The 14,949-nt window shown below is 38.0% G+C and overlaps 1 protein-coding gene and 1 long non-coding RNA gene across 2 annotated transcripts; one reads left to right on the top strand and one right to left on the bottom strand.

Moving 5' to 3' along the window:
* The first annotated feature begins 460 nt into the window (after positions 1–460).
* On the top strand, positions 461–1,701 carry LOC113671764 (uncharacterized). The gene is made up of 2 exons (XM_027188017.2): positions 461–684; positions 1,297–1,701. Exons 1-2 carry the CDS (start codon positions 664–666, stop codon positions 1,684–1,686), a joined length of 411 nt encoding a protein of 136 aa, XP_027043818.2. The 5' UTR covers positions 461–663; the 3' UTR covers positions 1,687–1,701.
* A 7,143-nt stretch (positions 1,702–8,844) lies between these two features.
* LOC149038994 (uncharacterized) lies at positions 8,845–10,174 on the bottom strand. The gene is made up of 2 exons (XR_016180258.1): positions 9,718–10,174; positions 8,845–9,418 (listed from the first exon to the last, which is right to left on the bottom strand). It is a non-coding gene; the product is annotated as an uncharacterized LOC149038994 (long non-coding RNA).
* Positions 10,175–14,949: the final 4,775 nt, after the last annotated feature.

Genomic DNA, 14,949 nt, shown 5'->3' with positions numbered 1-14,949 from the left:
TTCACTCAAATAAAACTAGATCTAAATTTCATCCTGTTTTTGTTGTCTTCTTTTTTTTATTAAAACCCTTAATGATATACTTGAAGAAATTACGCACGTCTGATTGGCTGATTTCATGTGACACGAATACAAATTACAAATAGCGCGCGCGCTGTCAAAATGTGGGAGCTAATGCATCATGGCTTCCACTAAGTTAGAAACAGAAAAAAAAGCAAATCGACTGACTTGAAAAGGAAGTAGCGATTAATTTGAATCGAGAGAATGTTTCAGCGAGGCACAAAATTACTAGAATTTACATGGCAAATTTTTACTACTGACGTAGTTTAGTTATTATCATAATTACCAATAGAATCAAGTATGTCACCCTTAACCATCTGTCGAACTTCCTTAAATCGACAAGAAAAACTTTTAGCTTTTAGAAAAGCTAAATGTAAGCTATGAAAGGCATCATCTGTGATATGTTGATCAAGCTTTCGCAATCCTAAGTAACCCTGAAGAGTTGCCCTCTGAAAAACTTCTCAAGAATGTGAGAACAAAAACACTTAAGAACCACCTGGTTTTACTCCAAACAAATATTAAACGAAGCTAAAGGCAACTGAACGCCAGAGTCCTTCGGCCGACGGAAAAGACAACTGTGAGGAAACGAGAAAACGTAAGATCAAAATGCTTCGCTGGTTGGCTCACGTAAGTATCAACTATTTGCCCTCTACTTGTAAATTTTTCTTTCGGTTGGTTTTTCGGTCGTCATTGTATAGGGAAATCGTTCAAAGTCTGGGGCACTTATACGATGGCTAAAAAAAAGGAACTTTTTTGAATGCAGTTTATAGGGGCTTCGCAACAATTTCATTGAATAAAAACCGAGTCCATTTCAGTCTTGTTGTTAGAACAAGTTTTGAAGATTTTATTACAGTATTACCTCAGTTACGAGGTAGACCGCCAAATTCTATGGCTTTGTTAATTTGAATGAATTCAAGAAATCTTTTTTTAAGCTTGCTGAAGGTAGTCAAACTGACAACGTTTAAAAATAAAGATGGACCAGTCTTTTCGCTACACATATTTTATGTAAACTGCTAGGCACTAAAAATGCTAGGCTAAATCTATGGACGAAATTCGTTTTACACGTTGCCAAAAAGCCCAATCATAAATGTCCTGGAACTATTGTTGACTTCTGTGCATATTTTCGGCTGAAAACAAATTGCGACAACAATCAAACTTATGCAATAAATTTTCCCTTCACAATTTTTAATTCTTATAAGCGCATGCTCACTAAAGCACACTTACCTTCACCAACGACAGGTGGTTCTGATTTCCTTTGTTCTTCAAGTTACCATGGCAATGGGAGATATAAGTAACGACGAGTTACTGTTGACCGGTGTGCCTGCTGACGCCTTAGGTGACGAGCAAGTGGACGAGGATCTTCCCAGCGAGGGAACGGGAAATAAAGAGCCAGAGATTTCAAAGTATATTCAACTTAGCGAGTTGTTTAAAAGACGTCGGTCTTGTGTCAGCTCTAGGCGACAGAAGGTTGTATGCAACGAGTTAAAACTTGTGTTCGATTGCTTCTCATCCGGTCAGGCAGCTTGTCACGAAAATCAAGCCCGGTTTTGTGTTCCAGAGATGAGGACTACACAATGTGGAGAGATAATCACTGTCGGTTGTAAATGTGGGAAAAAACTTTTGAAATAAATCAATTCACCTGACTCTACCAATTACATTGATAGCAATAATTGCCAAACTTGAAGGTGAGACCATTAAGACTCTGAGATGCATGGTTTATGCTGAGTATTTTCTAGTTTCAATGCTTGCGCAAGACCTTGCTTCAGATAACTTTTACTTAAAAACGTTTTTGCATTGGAATATTTTGTTCTATGACGAGGTTTCGAAGTTATTTGCCATTGCGTTATTTTCATGTTTAAACCCCGACGAGTACAACTGCTTGTCCTGACTATCACACTAGGCCAAGTAAATCGACGGAACTTCGTACAATTTTCGGTGCATTCATCATCGTGAGTCACTGACGCGAGGTTAGTTCTAAACGGATTCGAGCACACTCGGATTACTTGACGAATTCGCATAACTGAGATTAACGCGCATTTTATTTACGTTATAATCGTTACGAAAATGAGTGCATGTAATTTACATACACAGTATCAACCCTACTTCCAGGTTCTCTAAATCTTTGCCATCACTTTGGTGGCCCTTCCTTTTCGCGAAATACTTCTTAAGTTTTAACGGTTCCCGCGTCATCTACACATACTGTTACTATTTTCAGATATTTTCACGTGGCAATCGATCTATCAACTTGCAGTCGTCAGGTTTGTGTGAATTGGTTACCTAGTTGACGCTACTAGATAAATCGATTTGCTTCATAGCTCCAGTCAACACGCGCGGAGATTAATGAAACTTTGACCAGTCGAGGCAAAATAAGAAGAGTCGTCCAGCTATTTAAAAACTGGCACTAACTCCCCAACAAAAGCAACCCTAACTCATCTCAGTAGATGATTTAAAAACTGCGAGGAAAGAGCTATCTCGCTGCTGCACGGTTTGTAAAGTTTAGAAAAATTTCGCCTAGACCTTTCAAGTTTGCCGTCGGATAATTTAAATGCCAATTGATTCACTCTGTTAGTCACGTTCTTTGATAGTTTTATTATTATACTACATTTCTCATTTATTCTTTCCTGCCAGATGTTTGCCTTTGTCGCTCCCTTTAATTTGTTTATCATAGATAAAAAAAGAAATTTTCTCCCTTGCAGTGATAACATATCTATCTAGCATGACGTTTCTCCTTAACACCGTATCCGACTGTGTTTCCGGTTGCATTATTATTTTACTCCCTTTTTCGTTAAGCAAAAATTGTCCACTCATTTTCAAAACATGCCCAGTGGTCTAAAGGAAGGAACTAAAAACGGTATAAATGTTATGCTTGCAACAGCTTCCCTTAAACAGCTAACATATTTCTATTGTCGTTTTTGTCCCATGAGCATTTGGTTATACACTTTCAACTCAACTTTGTGCTTTGTATAATTCAGAACTGAAGATGGCAGAAGAACTGTCGAAACATGTCTTTAAAAAATGTCGTATATGTTCTTAAACTAGCATATTTCCACCAGGAGCAAGCACACAAAGTTTGAATATCCCTTACTCACATTGGTATACGTAAGATGCACGCACGTGTAGCACTTATACTATGTGCACATTCAAAAGCGCTTTTTACTTCAAATTTCTGAGCTCAAAGCTTTCTTAAAAAGAAACGTTTTAAGTTGTCTAATCGATAATTGCTACGGGTTCTATAGGACACGAGCAACATGTGCGAAGACACGATCTCCAAGCGTAAAGTAGTTGACTGTTGGAGCGAACAGAAGAGATTGTGTTGAAAAGCGAAGAGCATAATTAGAGGCTTGTTTAAGACACGAAAGATCCTAAGTGTAGGGGGGACTTATGTTGTTTAACGACTTAACCATTCCTCACTCATAAGGAAGGCAACGGACAATAATCTTACACAGGATATTTGTTTGAATTTCACTCTTGAACGAGGTAATAACGTTGCGCTTATCAAAGAAATATACTGAATGGTTTACAATCAAAATCTTTAAATGGAATCATCTCTACGATATCATTATTCATGGCGTCTAATTTTTATTCAGAATATTTCAAACATTTTTGCTAGCACTGAATTTCACTGTTTCACGTTCAAAATCTTTATTTATTATGGATTGGATGAAGACCACCACAAATTAATTATCCAATCTACAAGTGGACAATTCTTTGCTCTGTTCCTAAGAATGGACAATGTTTGTCATGATATTAAATTTGCATTTTATTCTAATGTTCTCATTTTGTGCTCAACCACTCGAAATGTGTATTTAACTCAAGAGATGAAATCTTAATTATATTTGCAACGATTGGAAAGAGCTAAAAATACACATGTGGTAATGTTTGAAATCATGCATGATCCTTTGCAATGATAAAAACGAAAACTTTCTTACAGATCAGCAGCTCTGTTCTAAAGTGGTGTTATTTTATTCTAAAAAGTCTTTATTAATAATGGAACTACCACCCGATTTCACCGGCTCTACTGGAAATTATGCTTATCCTAGCTCATAATAAATCAATAATTTGATAACTTAATCTTGATGTCCTCATCATAATATTGAAAAATTCTGGAATAGACATGGCTAGAAATCGAAGACATCATGGCGGCTAAGCATGCACATAAAAGACAAATTACGGAGTTTAAATATGGCGACTGCATAAGGCTTTCTGTGGGAAAGCGTGTACTAAAAATGCCCTCGTCTGAAATGTATTAGAAAAGTGTCCAGATCACTCACCTCCGTTCTCGAACTCTTACGATTTCGCTACGATCTGCCCCAGTCGAAGAAACTTTAAACCTTTTTGGTGCCCTAAGTGTCTTAAAATGGCTTATGTTGGTCAGCTAAAGCTTCTCCTGCAGCCACAACAAGGGTTGTTTTATCAATTGCCCACGTCTGTTCGATCTCTTCGAAAGCCAACCTTCTACTTGAAGGCTATTTGAAGTCATGAAAGTGTGAATCCACGCTGCCAAACGACTTCCAAAAGTCCAAAAAATTTTTTTTCTTATGGGTCTTGTTCCCAGTCGAGACGTTGACTCAAAAACTAAAATTATAAGATCTGAAAACATATCAAAGAACTCTTCGATCGCCATTTTGTAAAAACATAGTAACCTAGCCTCTTATGGACAATACCGCTACAAGGCAGCTGCTGAAGGCTAAAAGATTGACATAGATTGCAGCATTGGCGCGAAAATAATTTGACTTGAAAAACAAAATAGTAAGCTTCTTACTTGGACAAGATTTTAACAGCTTCCCAAGCAATATCTCGGAAAGAAAATCGGCTGTGCTAAGCCTATCGAGCGCTTTGTAAAAGGTAATTTCCGACATCTTTTGATGTTTGATTTTAGTGGGATGCGCAGACGCAGTAAGGTGAAACGCAGCTCGTGTTGCGTCCGCGACATCAGCCGCTGACTGACCTCGATTTCTAGCCATGATTTCTCTGAGAAAAAACCGCACTTTTGTATTCGAATCTACATTGTACTGATTGGGAGCTTGAGAACCCAAACTTATCAGGGTAAATCCCAAGCAAAACTAAAAAGCAATTGCGTTTTTATAAAAACTGTTCCTATCAGGCAACAATTCAATGCTGTCCTTGTGTTCTCATTAGTTGATTCTACAATTCTAAATACTTCAAGCATTTTCTAGTTATCAATTCATGATAAACTGCACTATTCCAATAGATTGGAAAGGGCTCGAAACTGACAATAAAATCAAACGTTCAAATTAAAACCATTTTTAAGTTAGCCAAAATATACATGCAATCTGGCAATTCCATTTACGTCAATTCTAGGTTTAAAATCCAAATTGTAACCCAAGATGAAATATGTTTCGTCTGCTTAGAAATATCCCAACATTAATCTTTTACGGTACAATGTTTTTCTGTGTGATCATTATTACTGAATCGGTAGTAGGTAGTATCCTTGCAATATTTTTAGAAACTTGAATCCAAGCTCTCGATTTCAGCTTGTGAAGCAACATTGTGACACTGGCATGAACAGATTTATATTTGCTCCTATTATGTAACAGTTCCACTCAGGTTTTTGGCCGATGTCTTTCATGTCCAACTGTGTGATCTATGTTTTATCCTATTAAGGCAATTGTCGGCAAAAGTGTAAACATTTTCCTTGCCTACTGCTGTGCATATAGGCTTGATTACGCACCTTTGAGAAGGATGTATGGCCTGCGTACAGTTTTCCTCGAATGTTGTCAACTTGTATGGCCTCCAAATTGACTAAGTAGTCTTTATGGCCTTCCTGTAAAGAAAAAATCGATCATCTTTGACATACTGAAGCAAAAATATTGAAGGTCAACTCAGGACAATTCCAAACGAAGCTTCATGCAGTAAGGTTTTGACAACGCCACATTGAAGCCGTATAACCACAATTTCGGGTTCTGCCTTTTTCATTTCCAGTTTCATTATATGGCAGAAATGATTGGTCATAGGAAAAATTCCTACAAGCAGCAAGCAGAAAAAAAAAGTTTACCACTACGTGGTAAACTTCCCTTTTTGTGGTAAACTTTCCCTTCTTCCCTTTGTTTACAATCTGGTTGCTATGGTGCCTGATCATAAGCCAAATTTATATCACGTCCCGCAGTTCCGTGTCACCCACGCAAAGTTCAAAACACGCAAACGTCGAGTGGGCGCAATGTAAGGAACTACGGATAAACATGACAAACTAACGCCTTATGTTGTATCACACAGGAAGTGTTTGTTCAGGTGCAACAATATGTGGAAGTGAGCAAAGAAACTACTCGTTATTTTGCTCGCTTGAGAGGGATGCTACAAATTAGAACTGTGGCGGAACCTTGTTTAGACCGATATTTACTTTGAACTAAATTAAACGAACTTACCTGGTCAATGTGCGAGGCTTTTAACGGCTGGGTTACTCCAACTGCCTAACTTAAAGCAAAAGCAACTTGAATCTCGACATACCTTGGAAAATTTATCACGTTTTTGATCGTGCCGAGAGTATTTTGTGGTCGATTTTTGGGAACCGAGGCAATGAAATAAACGTTGTCATTTAACCTGCAGGGACCAACAACTGTGTCGTAGGTGCAACTGTTCAGCAGTAACAGAACTAGAGAAACAAATAAACAAAGTAGTTCTGAATAACAAATGCTTTTCATTTGACATTAATGCGAGACTAAGATAAACATAGAGTCTCCCACGAAGATTTCAACCCTAAGGGTTCTTTAGTAACAAACTTCCTGCATACCGCTAGGATGAGCGTCGTCGCAAAGTCGTATGTTTAAATAGATCAGAACACGCTTTGGGGGTCCTTTTGTCAATGGAGGATAAAGTTTCGACATGGCTGCATTCCTTGGGTCAACAATCATTGGCTAGAAGGCTGAAGGCAACGAGTTGTCTTCCAAACTTTGCAGGAGAAGTCCAAGTATCATGTATTAATTTAGTGATTACCTAGACCAACCTGAAGGTTGGTAAGCGTAGACGAAGGCTGTAACGATCTTCTGGACACTTCCACCAGCTGATTATTTTTGAGTGCTAGTCTTAATGTCAACAAAAATGGGATTTCACTTCGTATGACCCTTTCAACTTCCAAGTCAGTAAGTTTCCTCTACAAAGTCACTTCACTAAAACTATCCGTTATTCAAAGAATCATGTGAATAGGCTCACACTACAGCTAAACGGAACTCTGGTGAATTTTTCCTACACATTCCCATGCGCATCACAAATAGCGTCAGACAAAGACGATCTGCTTCAAGCAAAAAGTATTAATTATTAATACAATGATCGAAAAAAGAGCCTCCTTCACGGCGAACTCTTTCGTGTGTCAGTAGAGCTGCAAGAAGAAATATCTACGGTCTTGGGTTTCGGGTCAAGTTCGGAATCATGAAAGCTGTTGTCCGGATTGATGAGAAACAGGACATAAATTTAACAAATAAGCCACGGTCCATTGATAAAATTTGAGGCGCTTCCATTTCATGCTAACAGACAGCTACAATTTTACATTACAGACAGAAAAAGATAATAAAGAATACTGAGAGTGAGATATTATAACTTCAAGTTTTTAATTTCGGTAACATTTTTTTTCTGGTGGAATCGAGTCGTTTTGTCTTTGATTCGAAAGTCACCTGAGTACAACATGAAAAGTGAAATGTCTTATTTGCTCTTGTGTGGCCACAGAGGAAGCTTTAGGGATAAATATTCCTTGGTTTTTTTCGATAATTGCGGTTGCAGAGGTGGCTAACAAAAACTATGCCACGAGCCAGGAAAGAAGTAGATTGCTTTCTTCCACAGTTAGTTTACCGCAGTTTGGGAGAGTTTGAATAAAGCAACCGGAACCACGTCAGTTGTCCTTTGCAAGGAGACGTGCACTTAGGATTGCCTCAGCAATATAGAGGGCAGAAGACGTACGGAAACGTCAAACCTGATCATAAACCACATGTCCATGGGAATTAGACAGAGATTTTCAGAAAGATTAACGCTTGAGGCCATCAATGGAAACTGTTTGTACTGCAAAAACTTGGGTTTCTGTCTCAGTGGCTTCCAACTGAGAATTTCGAGATCTTTCTTCTTTTAATTAAATGAAATTGAACCAAGTGTGTACAATTTTTTTTTGCTGTAACATTTGTACTTGTTGGTGAACATCATGTTGAAAGAAACATTAGTAACTTGCACACATTTGTTGAAAAATACGTCAAGTGGGGGAACACTGCCTGTACATCAATATCAGCATCTATTGACATTTATCTCTGGGAATGCACCATGTAAAACCCGTACGCGATGCAAACAAATTGCACCGGGTCCTCTTGGCCCTCTTGCTGTGGGTCACTTTTTAAAAGCTCCTCTAGGCGTGAGCCGATCTGGTTCCGCCTCGCCCTGTGCTAGCACGGCTGTTAGGCCGATGGTAAACTGAGATTCGTGCGAACACATTACGATCACTGTTAACGATCTCCATACCAACCGGCATCGAAGGCAGAGCAGGCGAGAAAAATTTAATAACCAAACAGGTTCCGACAATTTACACCAAGTATAAAAGCCTGGAGACTAGCAAGTTTCAGAGGACTAATAGAAGAACAGAACACCTTCACGTCGACGAAGAGGAGAGAAGAATGGATTTTAAAACTATCTTTATGGTGGGTTTTCCAATTGTTCAAACTATACTTATAGCTAAATTCATTTTAGTTACAAGAAATGTCGGTTTATGGCTCATTTGAAGCTAGACAATTTTGTTTAGGGAACGTGGTCGAGTGATTTTGGCCGGTGTGCTTGAACAAGAGATAAGCTCTCGGCTTGAAATGTTTCCTTTCCTGGTATTCATATGTTTAACATCATATACAAGCAAGTGTTTTTTTTCTTATGAGTAGTACCACTCTTTTATCTCTTGCAATTTGAAAATAGACAAACGAAAAGAGTCCTTAAGAATTGAACGGTGGATCCAACCAGGTATGTTCTGACCATTTTCGTTGAATCACTGAATAAATTGTGGAATGAGTCCTTTGTTTTCTGAACGCACTGACATTAGTACTTAAATGAAGCTTTTCATTTTCGGTACAATTTTGCAGAAAAGGAATGTTGATAAAATTGCTTTCATACTTGTAGATCAAAATTTTCCTTCTTTACCTCAGTCCATCGCAGCCTATCAATTGGTACAAAGTTTCCTTCTCTACAAAGTATGTTCAAGTCCTGTTAGAGTCCCTGAGTTGCCAGAAAACCAGGCTTTAGCAGATCTAAAGAATGGCAGTGAATCTACAGGTGCGCTGTCCGATAAACTGTCTTCTTTACTTGAACTGCACGAAGAAGATAGGCAAAGGAGCAGTACAGAAAACCATCCTCTCCTCTCACGAGTTTCTCGCTCACTGAACCCCTGCGAGGAAAAGAGAGTCCGAAAGTGGAATCATTGTCTTGAAAGATATATCATTGAGGTTCATTGCAAGAAGCATAGTGTTAGTTGTTACTCACCAGGCAATATTCCACCGAAATGCAAGAAAAATTTCAAAATCGTTTTTGGTGCAAGTGGTTCTTGTACAATGGCTTCGAATTGCACTTGTGCTGCGTGACGCAATTTTTGAAACCATTGCACAGGGCCGTTTCTGAGCTCGCCCATCGTAACTATTGATTATGTGATATATGTAGTCGTTATAGACATAAGTTATGCTGATTTACCTTTTGAACGAATCAAATAAATTATATCTTAATCGTAAACAACAGCCATTGTAGATCGTGATCGCCTCGACCGGCATAGTGTGCTCCTGAAAAGGAATGGTGATGCTGACTGTTTCGAAAACTTGGGAGGAAGTGATAAACAGAGTCATGACTTCTAACTTCCGCTAAGGATGTTAAAAAACGTCTAACTTTGTCACCTACAGCAATCCATCTACCAGGACAACCCTCGCCCTGATGATCAGACTACGCAATAAACTTGATCTTTTCAGATGTACTTCCAAGTTTGTCGAGATTTCAAATGAACGATAACAAGCTTATTTCGAAGTGCAGCATTCGTGGAGAGTTAGCACCTTAAAAACATTAGGTATAGTAATGGGGGTGAATAGTAACGTCACCCATTGTTTATCTTTCAATGGTTTAAGTTACAGTTATTTGTTTACGAGATGACCGCCAGAAATTTCCGGTCTACCGGCTACGGGTTTTGCATCTTGGAAAAACATTTGATCGATATTTCTTTGATTCTATTCTGATCCTCGCCATAATTAATCATCTTTGTTTCTCTCTTGTTCATTTAGAGTTGCTAGTTGTACGTCACCCCAAATAAATACTACCATTCATTTTAAGTTTTCATAAATTTAAAGAGGATCCTTTGAGCGTTTAAGTTGATGGCCTGATATCTTTCAATATTATCAGAACAGTGATTGATTCATTTTTAATTTCGCAATTTACTTTCTGTTTACTCCTCTTTTTTATCCTCTGGGTTCCCTCTGGCACTGGTGCATCATTTTTATGTATTAACCGGTTTTCAACGGCTTTTGGTCTCTGCAATGTATTAAGGGAGGCGTAAAGACCAAAATTTAAGCCAAGGTCAGAAATAGCAAAGACCAACTGTTCATGTTCTCCATATCACAACTTGAAAGGTACACAGATTTTCCGCAAGTGTTCATATGAGACCATGTAAACTCGAAAAATAAATTCCTCCACGAATTAAATAGAGATCGATGAATGAGCTGAATACAGATAACATATCGCCATCTTAGGCCTTGTTGATAAGCCAGCTTATTTTTAGTCATCAGAACCGTAACGTCAACAAAAGTGCAAATTCTTTATTGTTGCCTAATTTTAAGCATATCTGCCCTCTTTAAGATTAAAATCCGGCTTAATAGGTAGGTAGACTTCCTGTTGAATCATTTCACCGAAAACCATTAGAGTTTCCCGCAAAACCGCGAATATAGTACATTTGTATTACTTCATGATCACCATGGACGTTGTTTTCCAAACCGGCTTTGACTAAGGAAATTCAGTTTATCAGGAGTAAGACATCGCAGAACTCAGTGCCCTCACAGCGTACGAGGGTCATTTAAAGCGGAAAGGCTAGCTTTGGCAGAGAGCTTTAGTCAAGCCACAAGGGAGTTATATTTTTTCGGGATCTTTGAAGCCAACAGGAGATATTTTGGGGTGTATAAGATTCTATGGAAGCAGTGTGCTAATGTTGTACACCGCATGGGGTAAGAGATTGTTTGAATTCATTCTTTGCTTCAATCTCTCTCCTTTGGGTAATTGAGGAGAATAGACGGCTGATTTTAGAATAAAAGTTACAAGAAGAATGATAATCATCTCGTCACTAAACAAACTAAGAAAAACATTTTTATATGTGTACGATTAAAAATCAACATCGATGTTAATCTGTACAAGCCAAAGAGCATTTCTGCTTTCATCTGGAATCTCTGTACAAAACGTATCACTACGGTGAGTCAGCTTTTATCATCATGTTACATGTCTTACGGCACTGCTAAGAAATACACACAACTTTGATTACTTATGAAGTTTAAAAGGATGAGGGTGAGTTCTTTTGTAAACAAATATCATTTTTCAAAACTCTCACCGATAACCTTCATTATTGACATCTGCATCCCGTAACATGTACGTACGAATGGGTATCGCGAATGACACGGTGGTGGAATCGATTCAAGCTGTTCTTCCCGCTTCCGTCACGATGATCGTTTGGGCTGATGTCACGACGTAACGCTTCACTTTCTTCAAAGCCGCCACCGACCTGGTAACGGTCACGATAGACGAAATCTTCTTTCTGTTGAACTGGGCCATCAAAACGGCGGAAATGGTGTAATCCTTACCGTTTGGATGAAAAGTAAGAAAAGGGCGAATGTGGTCGGTATCTAAACGAAAGAAAACAAAAATTTTGGGTTGCTCACGTAGGTTATTCAATTTTGGTACACCAGTTCTTTGATGAATACTCTCAGAAGTAACGTAAACAGTGTTAAACACTGTGATTGGATGTAATGGGTGTGTTGAGACAAGGGGTCGTTTTTGGATGCGGAACAGCACGTACTACGGTGCTTTATTTTTTTTCCCGCGTTCCTTCTCTCGCACGTTTTTCGCTCCTTGCGCTTCCTTGGCGTTTACCCACGATTACTTTTAAAAAAGCTGCATATTGAGCAAGCTATACTTGAAGCCAGTTTCATGCTGTATAGCCAATTTCATGAACGCGAATTCCTTTCCAGTGATTTATTGGCGGGAATGATGTTTTTTTTTTCCAACGAGTTTAAAAATGATTGTGTTTTCTCTCAATTGGTTATTCAACTGATTAACCGCAACAGACTAGAAATAACAAATTAAAAATCTTTCAAATATTTTATAAGTTACCTAATTTTGAGAGAGTATAATACGGAAATCCCCTGTTCTATGACCCATTTATGCATTAGTCCTTAATCAGTCAGAAGCGAGATATCTCTGAGCATCCGATGTCTGCTCTGAGATTTTCGATTGTTTCAGTGAGACATCATTTTGTTCACCAGAGGACTCGCGTTTAACGATGGGCACGAGTAACATTAATGATATCAAAAACGATGTCAAGGCAAAAGAGATCATACCCAAAAAGATTAAACATCTCGACCACTTACAAGTTGTTTTTTTTTTCTAACTATATTTATCTGTGTCTACGGCTATCCTATCTTCTACTTCTTGGGAGGTATTAACGCTCCAACATTTTTCAAACTTTACAACCGGTTATTGAAACATAAGACTTTTTCTGGAAGAAAATGCCAAAATAAATTTACCTACCTTAACACGATTCAAAAGAAGAGTCTGCAAGAGCTCTCCTTGATCCAAAAAAGCTTTAGAGACGGAATTTTTCACTGTGATTCTCAGCTCTTCGGTCGCCTTATGTACGTTTCATTTTCAAAATCTATTCGACTCAAATTTCGAGGATTATTTTTTAAGCGATTAGAGGAAATTCAACACTGTTCCTTTGCATTAAAACTTGCTCATCAGCGTAAAACTCGGACTTCCAAGTAAGATAACTGTTTTTAGAATTACTCTTACATAAATTTCTGTTTCTCGAAAGTAAGGCAACATAAATTCAACACAAACGATTAAATATTTTAATTAATTATTAAACATTTTCTTTGAAATAACTGAGGCAAACCCCTGTTCTGACATTTAAATCATAACAAGGAGAAGAGCAGGTAGACATAAGCTGAATTTAAGAAAAAATATGAGTGTAGATTTTGAAGTAACTTCTTCACTCTTCTTGTTCAAGACTGTGCACATGAGCAGTTAGTTTTATATAACAACAAATGGACTTCACCGATGCAATATATAACTGGCTCTCTAATTTCTTAGAGGGAGGAAGACAAACTTCTGTTTGTTCAGGGATCACTAATTTATGTTCCATTTACCCCAAATAACAATGAGTTTAATTATATCCTAGTTATGCCTTTCAGCAAAACAAAACAAGACACCTCAACGCTCTCTTCATTGCGTGACTTTATCTACCGGACATTTGTGCTCTTTCAGCAAAATAGCAATAAATAGGCATCATCAGCCATTGAATTTGCCTCTAAATCATATACGTATGATGAAGTCCAGGAGGAGTAGACCAAGGGCTACGAAATAAATTCCCGTAGTTTGCAACATCAGTCATTTCATCATAAGGTTTTCTAGACTGGGTTTTATTCAATTCTTAAAAGATAGTTTAGAAAGGAACTTGATCCTAAAGGAAACAAAGGAAGTTCTTTTTCCAGATTTCTACAAGGAAAAAGCACCTGACGCTGTTACAAAATGACGTTTATTATCGTTTACATTAAGTTTGTGTTTCAAGGATGTGTTACGACTACATATGTTTATAGAACACGCGGAAATGGGTTCACGGGTTGTGAAATTCCTTATTTCAGTTAATCCCATCGGGCTAAGTTACGAAAACCTCTGTAGTTTTCGAATACCAACAAATTTTTAAAAACGGATTTTACCATAAAAATTAACGTTAAAAAGCAACGACGTTTCGACTGCTCAACCGACATGTTCAAGTTGAAGGATAAAATTTTTTTCATGCACTTACATAATCAATTGTGAAAATGCTAATGGGAACTGACTAAAACTCAAAATATTTACATAGATATAATACGAGAAAATTCTTTGTAGTTTTCCAACATTTATTGCACAACTTCCAGCCACAAAGAGTTCCGTGGTATCCAGCTAATTGTATGGTAGCAAGTAGAAATAGAACTAAACCATGATTTTGACGCTTCAGACGGCTTAAGTATGGTTAAACAACTGGTCTGAGACTGCGTGCGAATCCATCGCAAAATACCGCTGGTTTGTGGACATGTCATCAGATTTTATCTCAGTGCTCTGTTTACAGCGAACGTCATCAGGCGTTCTTTTTTGTATCGTTCTGTGTCATCCCGTTCTTTGTTGTATCGTTCTGTGTCATCCCGTTCTTTGTTGTCCCGTTCTGTGTCATCCCGTTCTTTGTTGTACCGTTCTGTGTCATCCCGTTCTTTGTTGTACCGTTCTGTGTCATCCCGTTCTTTGTTGTACCGTTCTGTGTCATCCCGTTCTTTGTTGTATCGTTCTGTCTGTAATCAAAACTGTAACAAATTTGAGGAATTCCTCAAAAGTCCAACTCGAGCACCGATAGGACAGTTTTTAGGAAGTTGTTGATCAATGGGTTTTGAGGTTTTATTGGTTCATGGGAGTGAGAAGAATGTTTTTTGGAGGCTGTTTGTCTTGTTCTTTGTTTTCTCTTAATTGTTCATGACTTCCCTGTTTTGTTTCGCTTTCTTCTTCTTTTTCTTTTATTTTTTAATCGAGGTTCAGTTCAAAAACCCACGATAAATAAGCACTTATTTGAATTAATTTTGTCGGGTCTAGAACAAAGATATAGCAGTCCTCAAATAGTGAAACAAAAGATGAAAAGGTCTTAAAACTAAT

The sequence above is a fragment of the Pocillopora damicornis genome, chromosome 10 (genome assembly GCF_964200805.1).
Source record: "Pocillopora damicornis chromosome 10, jaPocDami1.2, whole genome shotgun sequence".
In the NCBI taxonomy this organism is placed as follows: Eukaryota; Metazoa; Cnidaria; class Anthozoa; order Scleractinia; family Pocilloporidae; genus Pocillopora; species Pocillopora damicornis.
The sequence above is the reverse complement of the archived record's forward strand: the minus strand, read 5'-3'. Positions and strand labels throughout refer to the sequence as shown.

Coding starts and splice junctions, on each gene's coding strand:
- LOC113671764 (XM_027188017.2), top strand. CDS start 664: ATGCTTCGCTGGTTGGCTCAC. Junction 685..1,296: donor TGCTTCGCTGGTTGGCTCAC/GTAAGTATCAAC, acceptor CACCAACGACAG/GTGGTTCTGATTTCCTTTGT.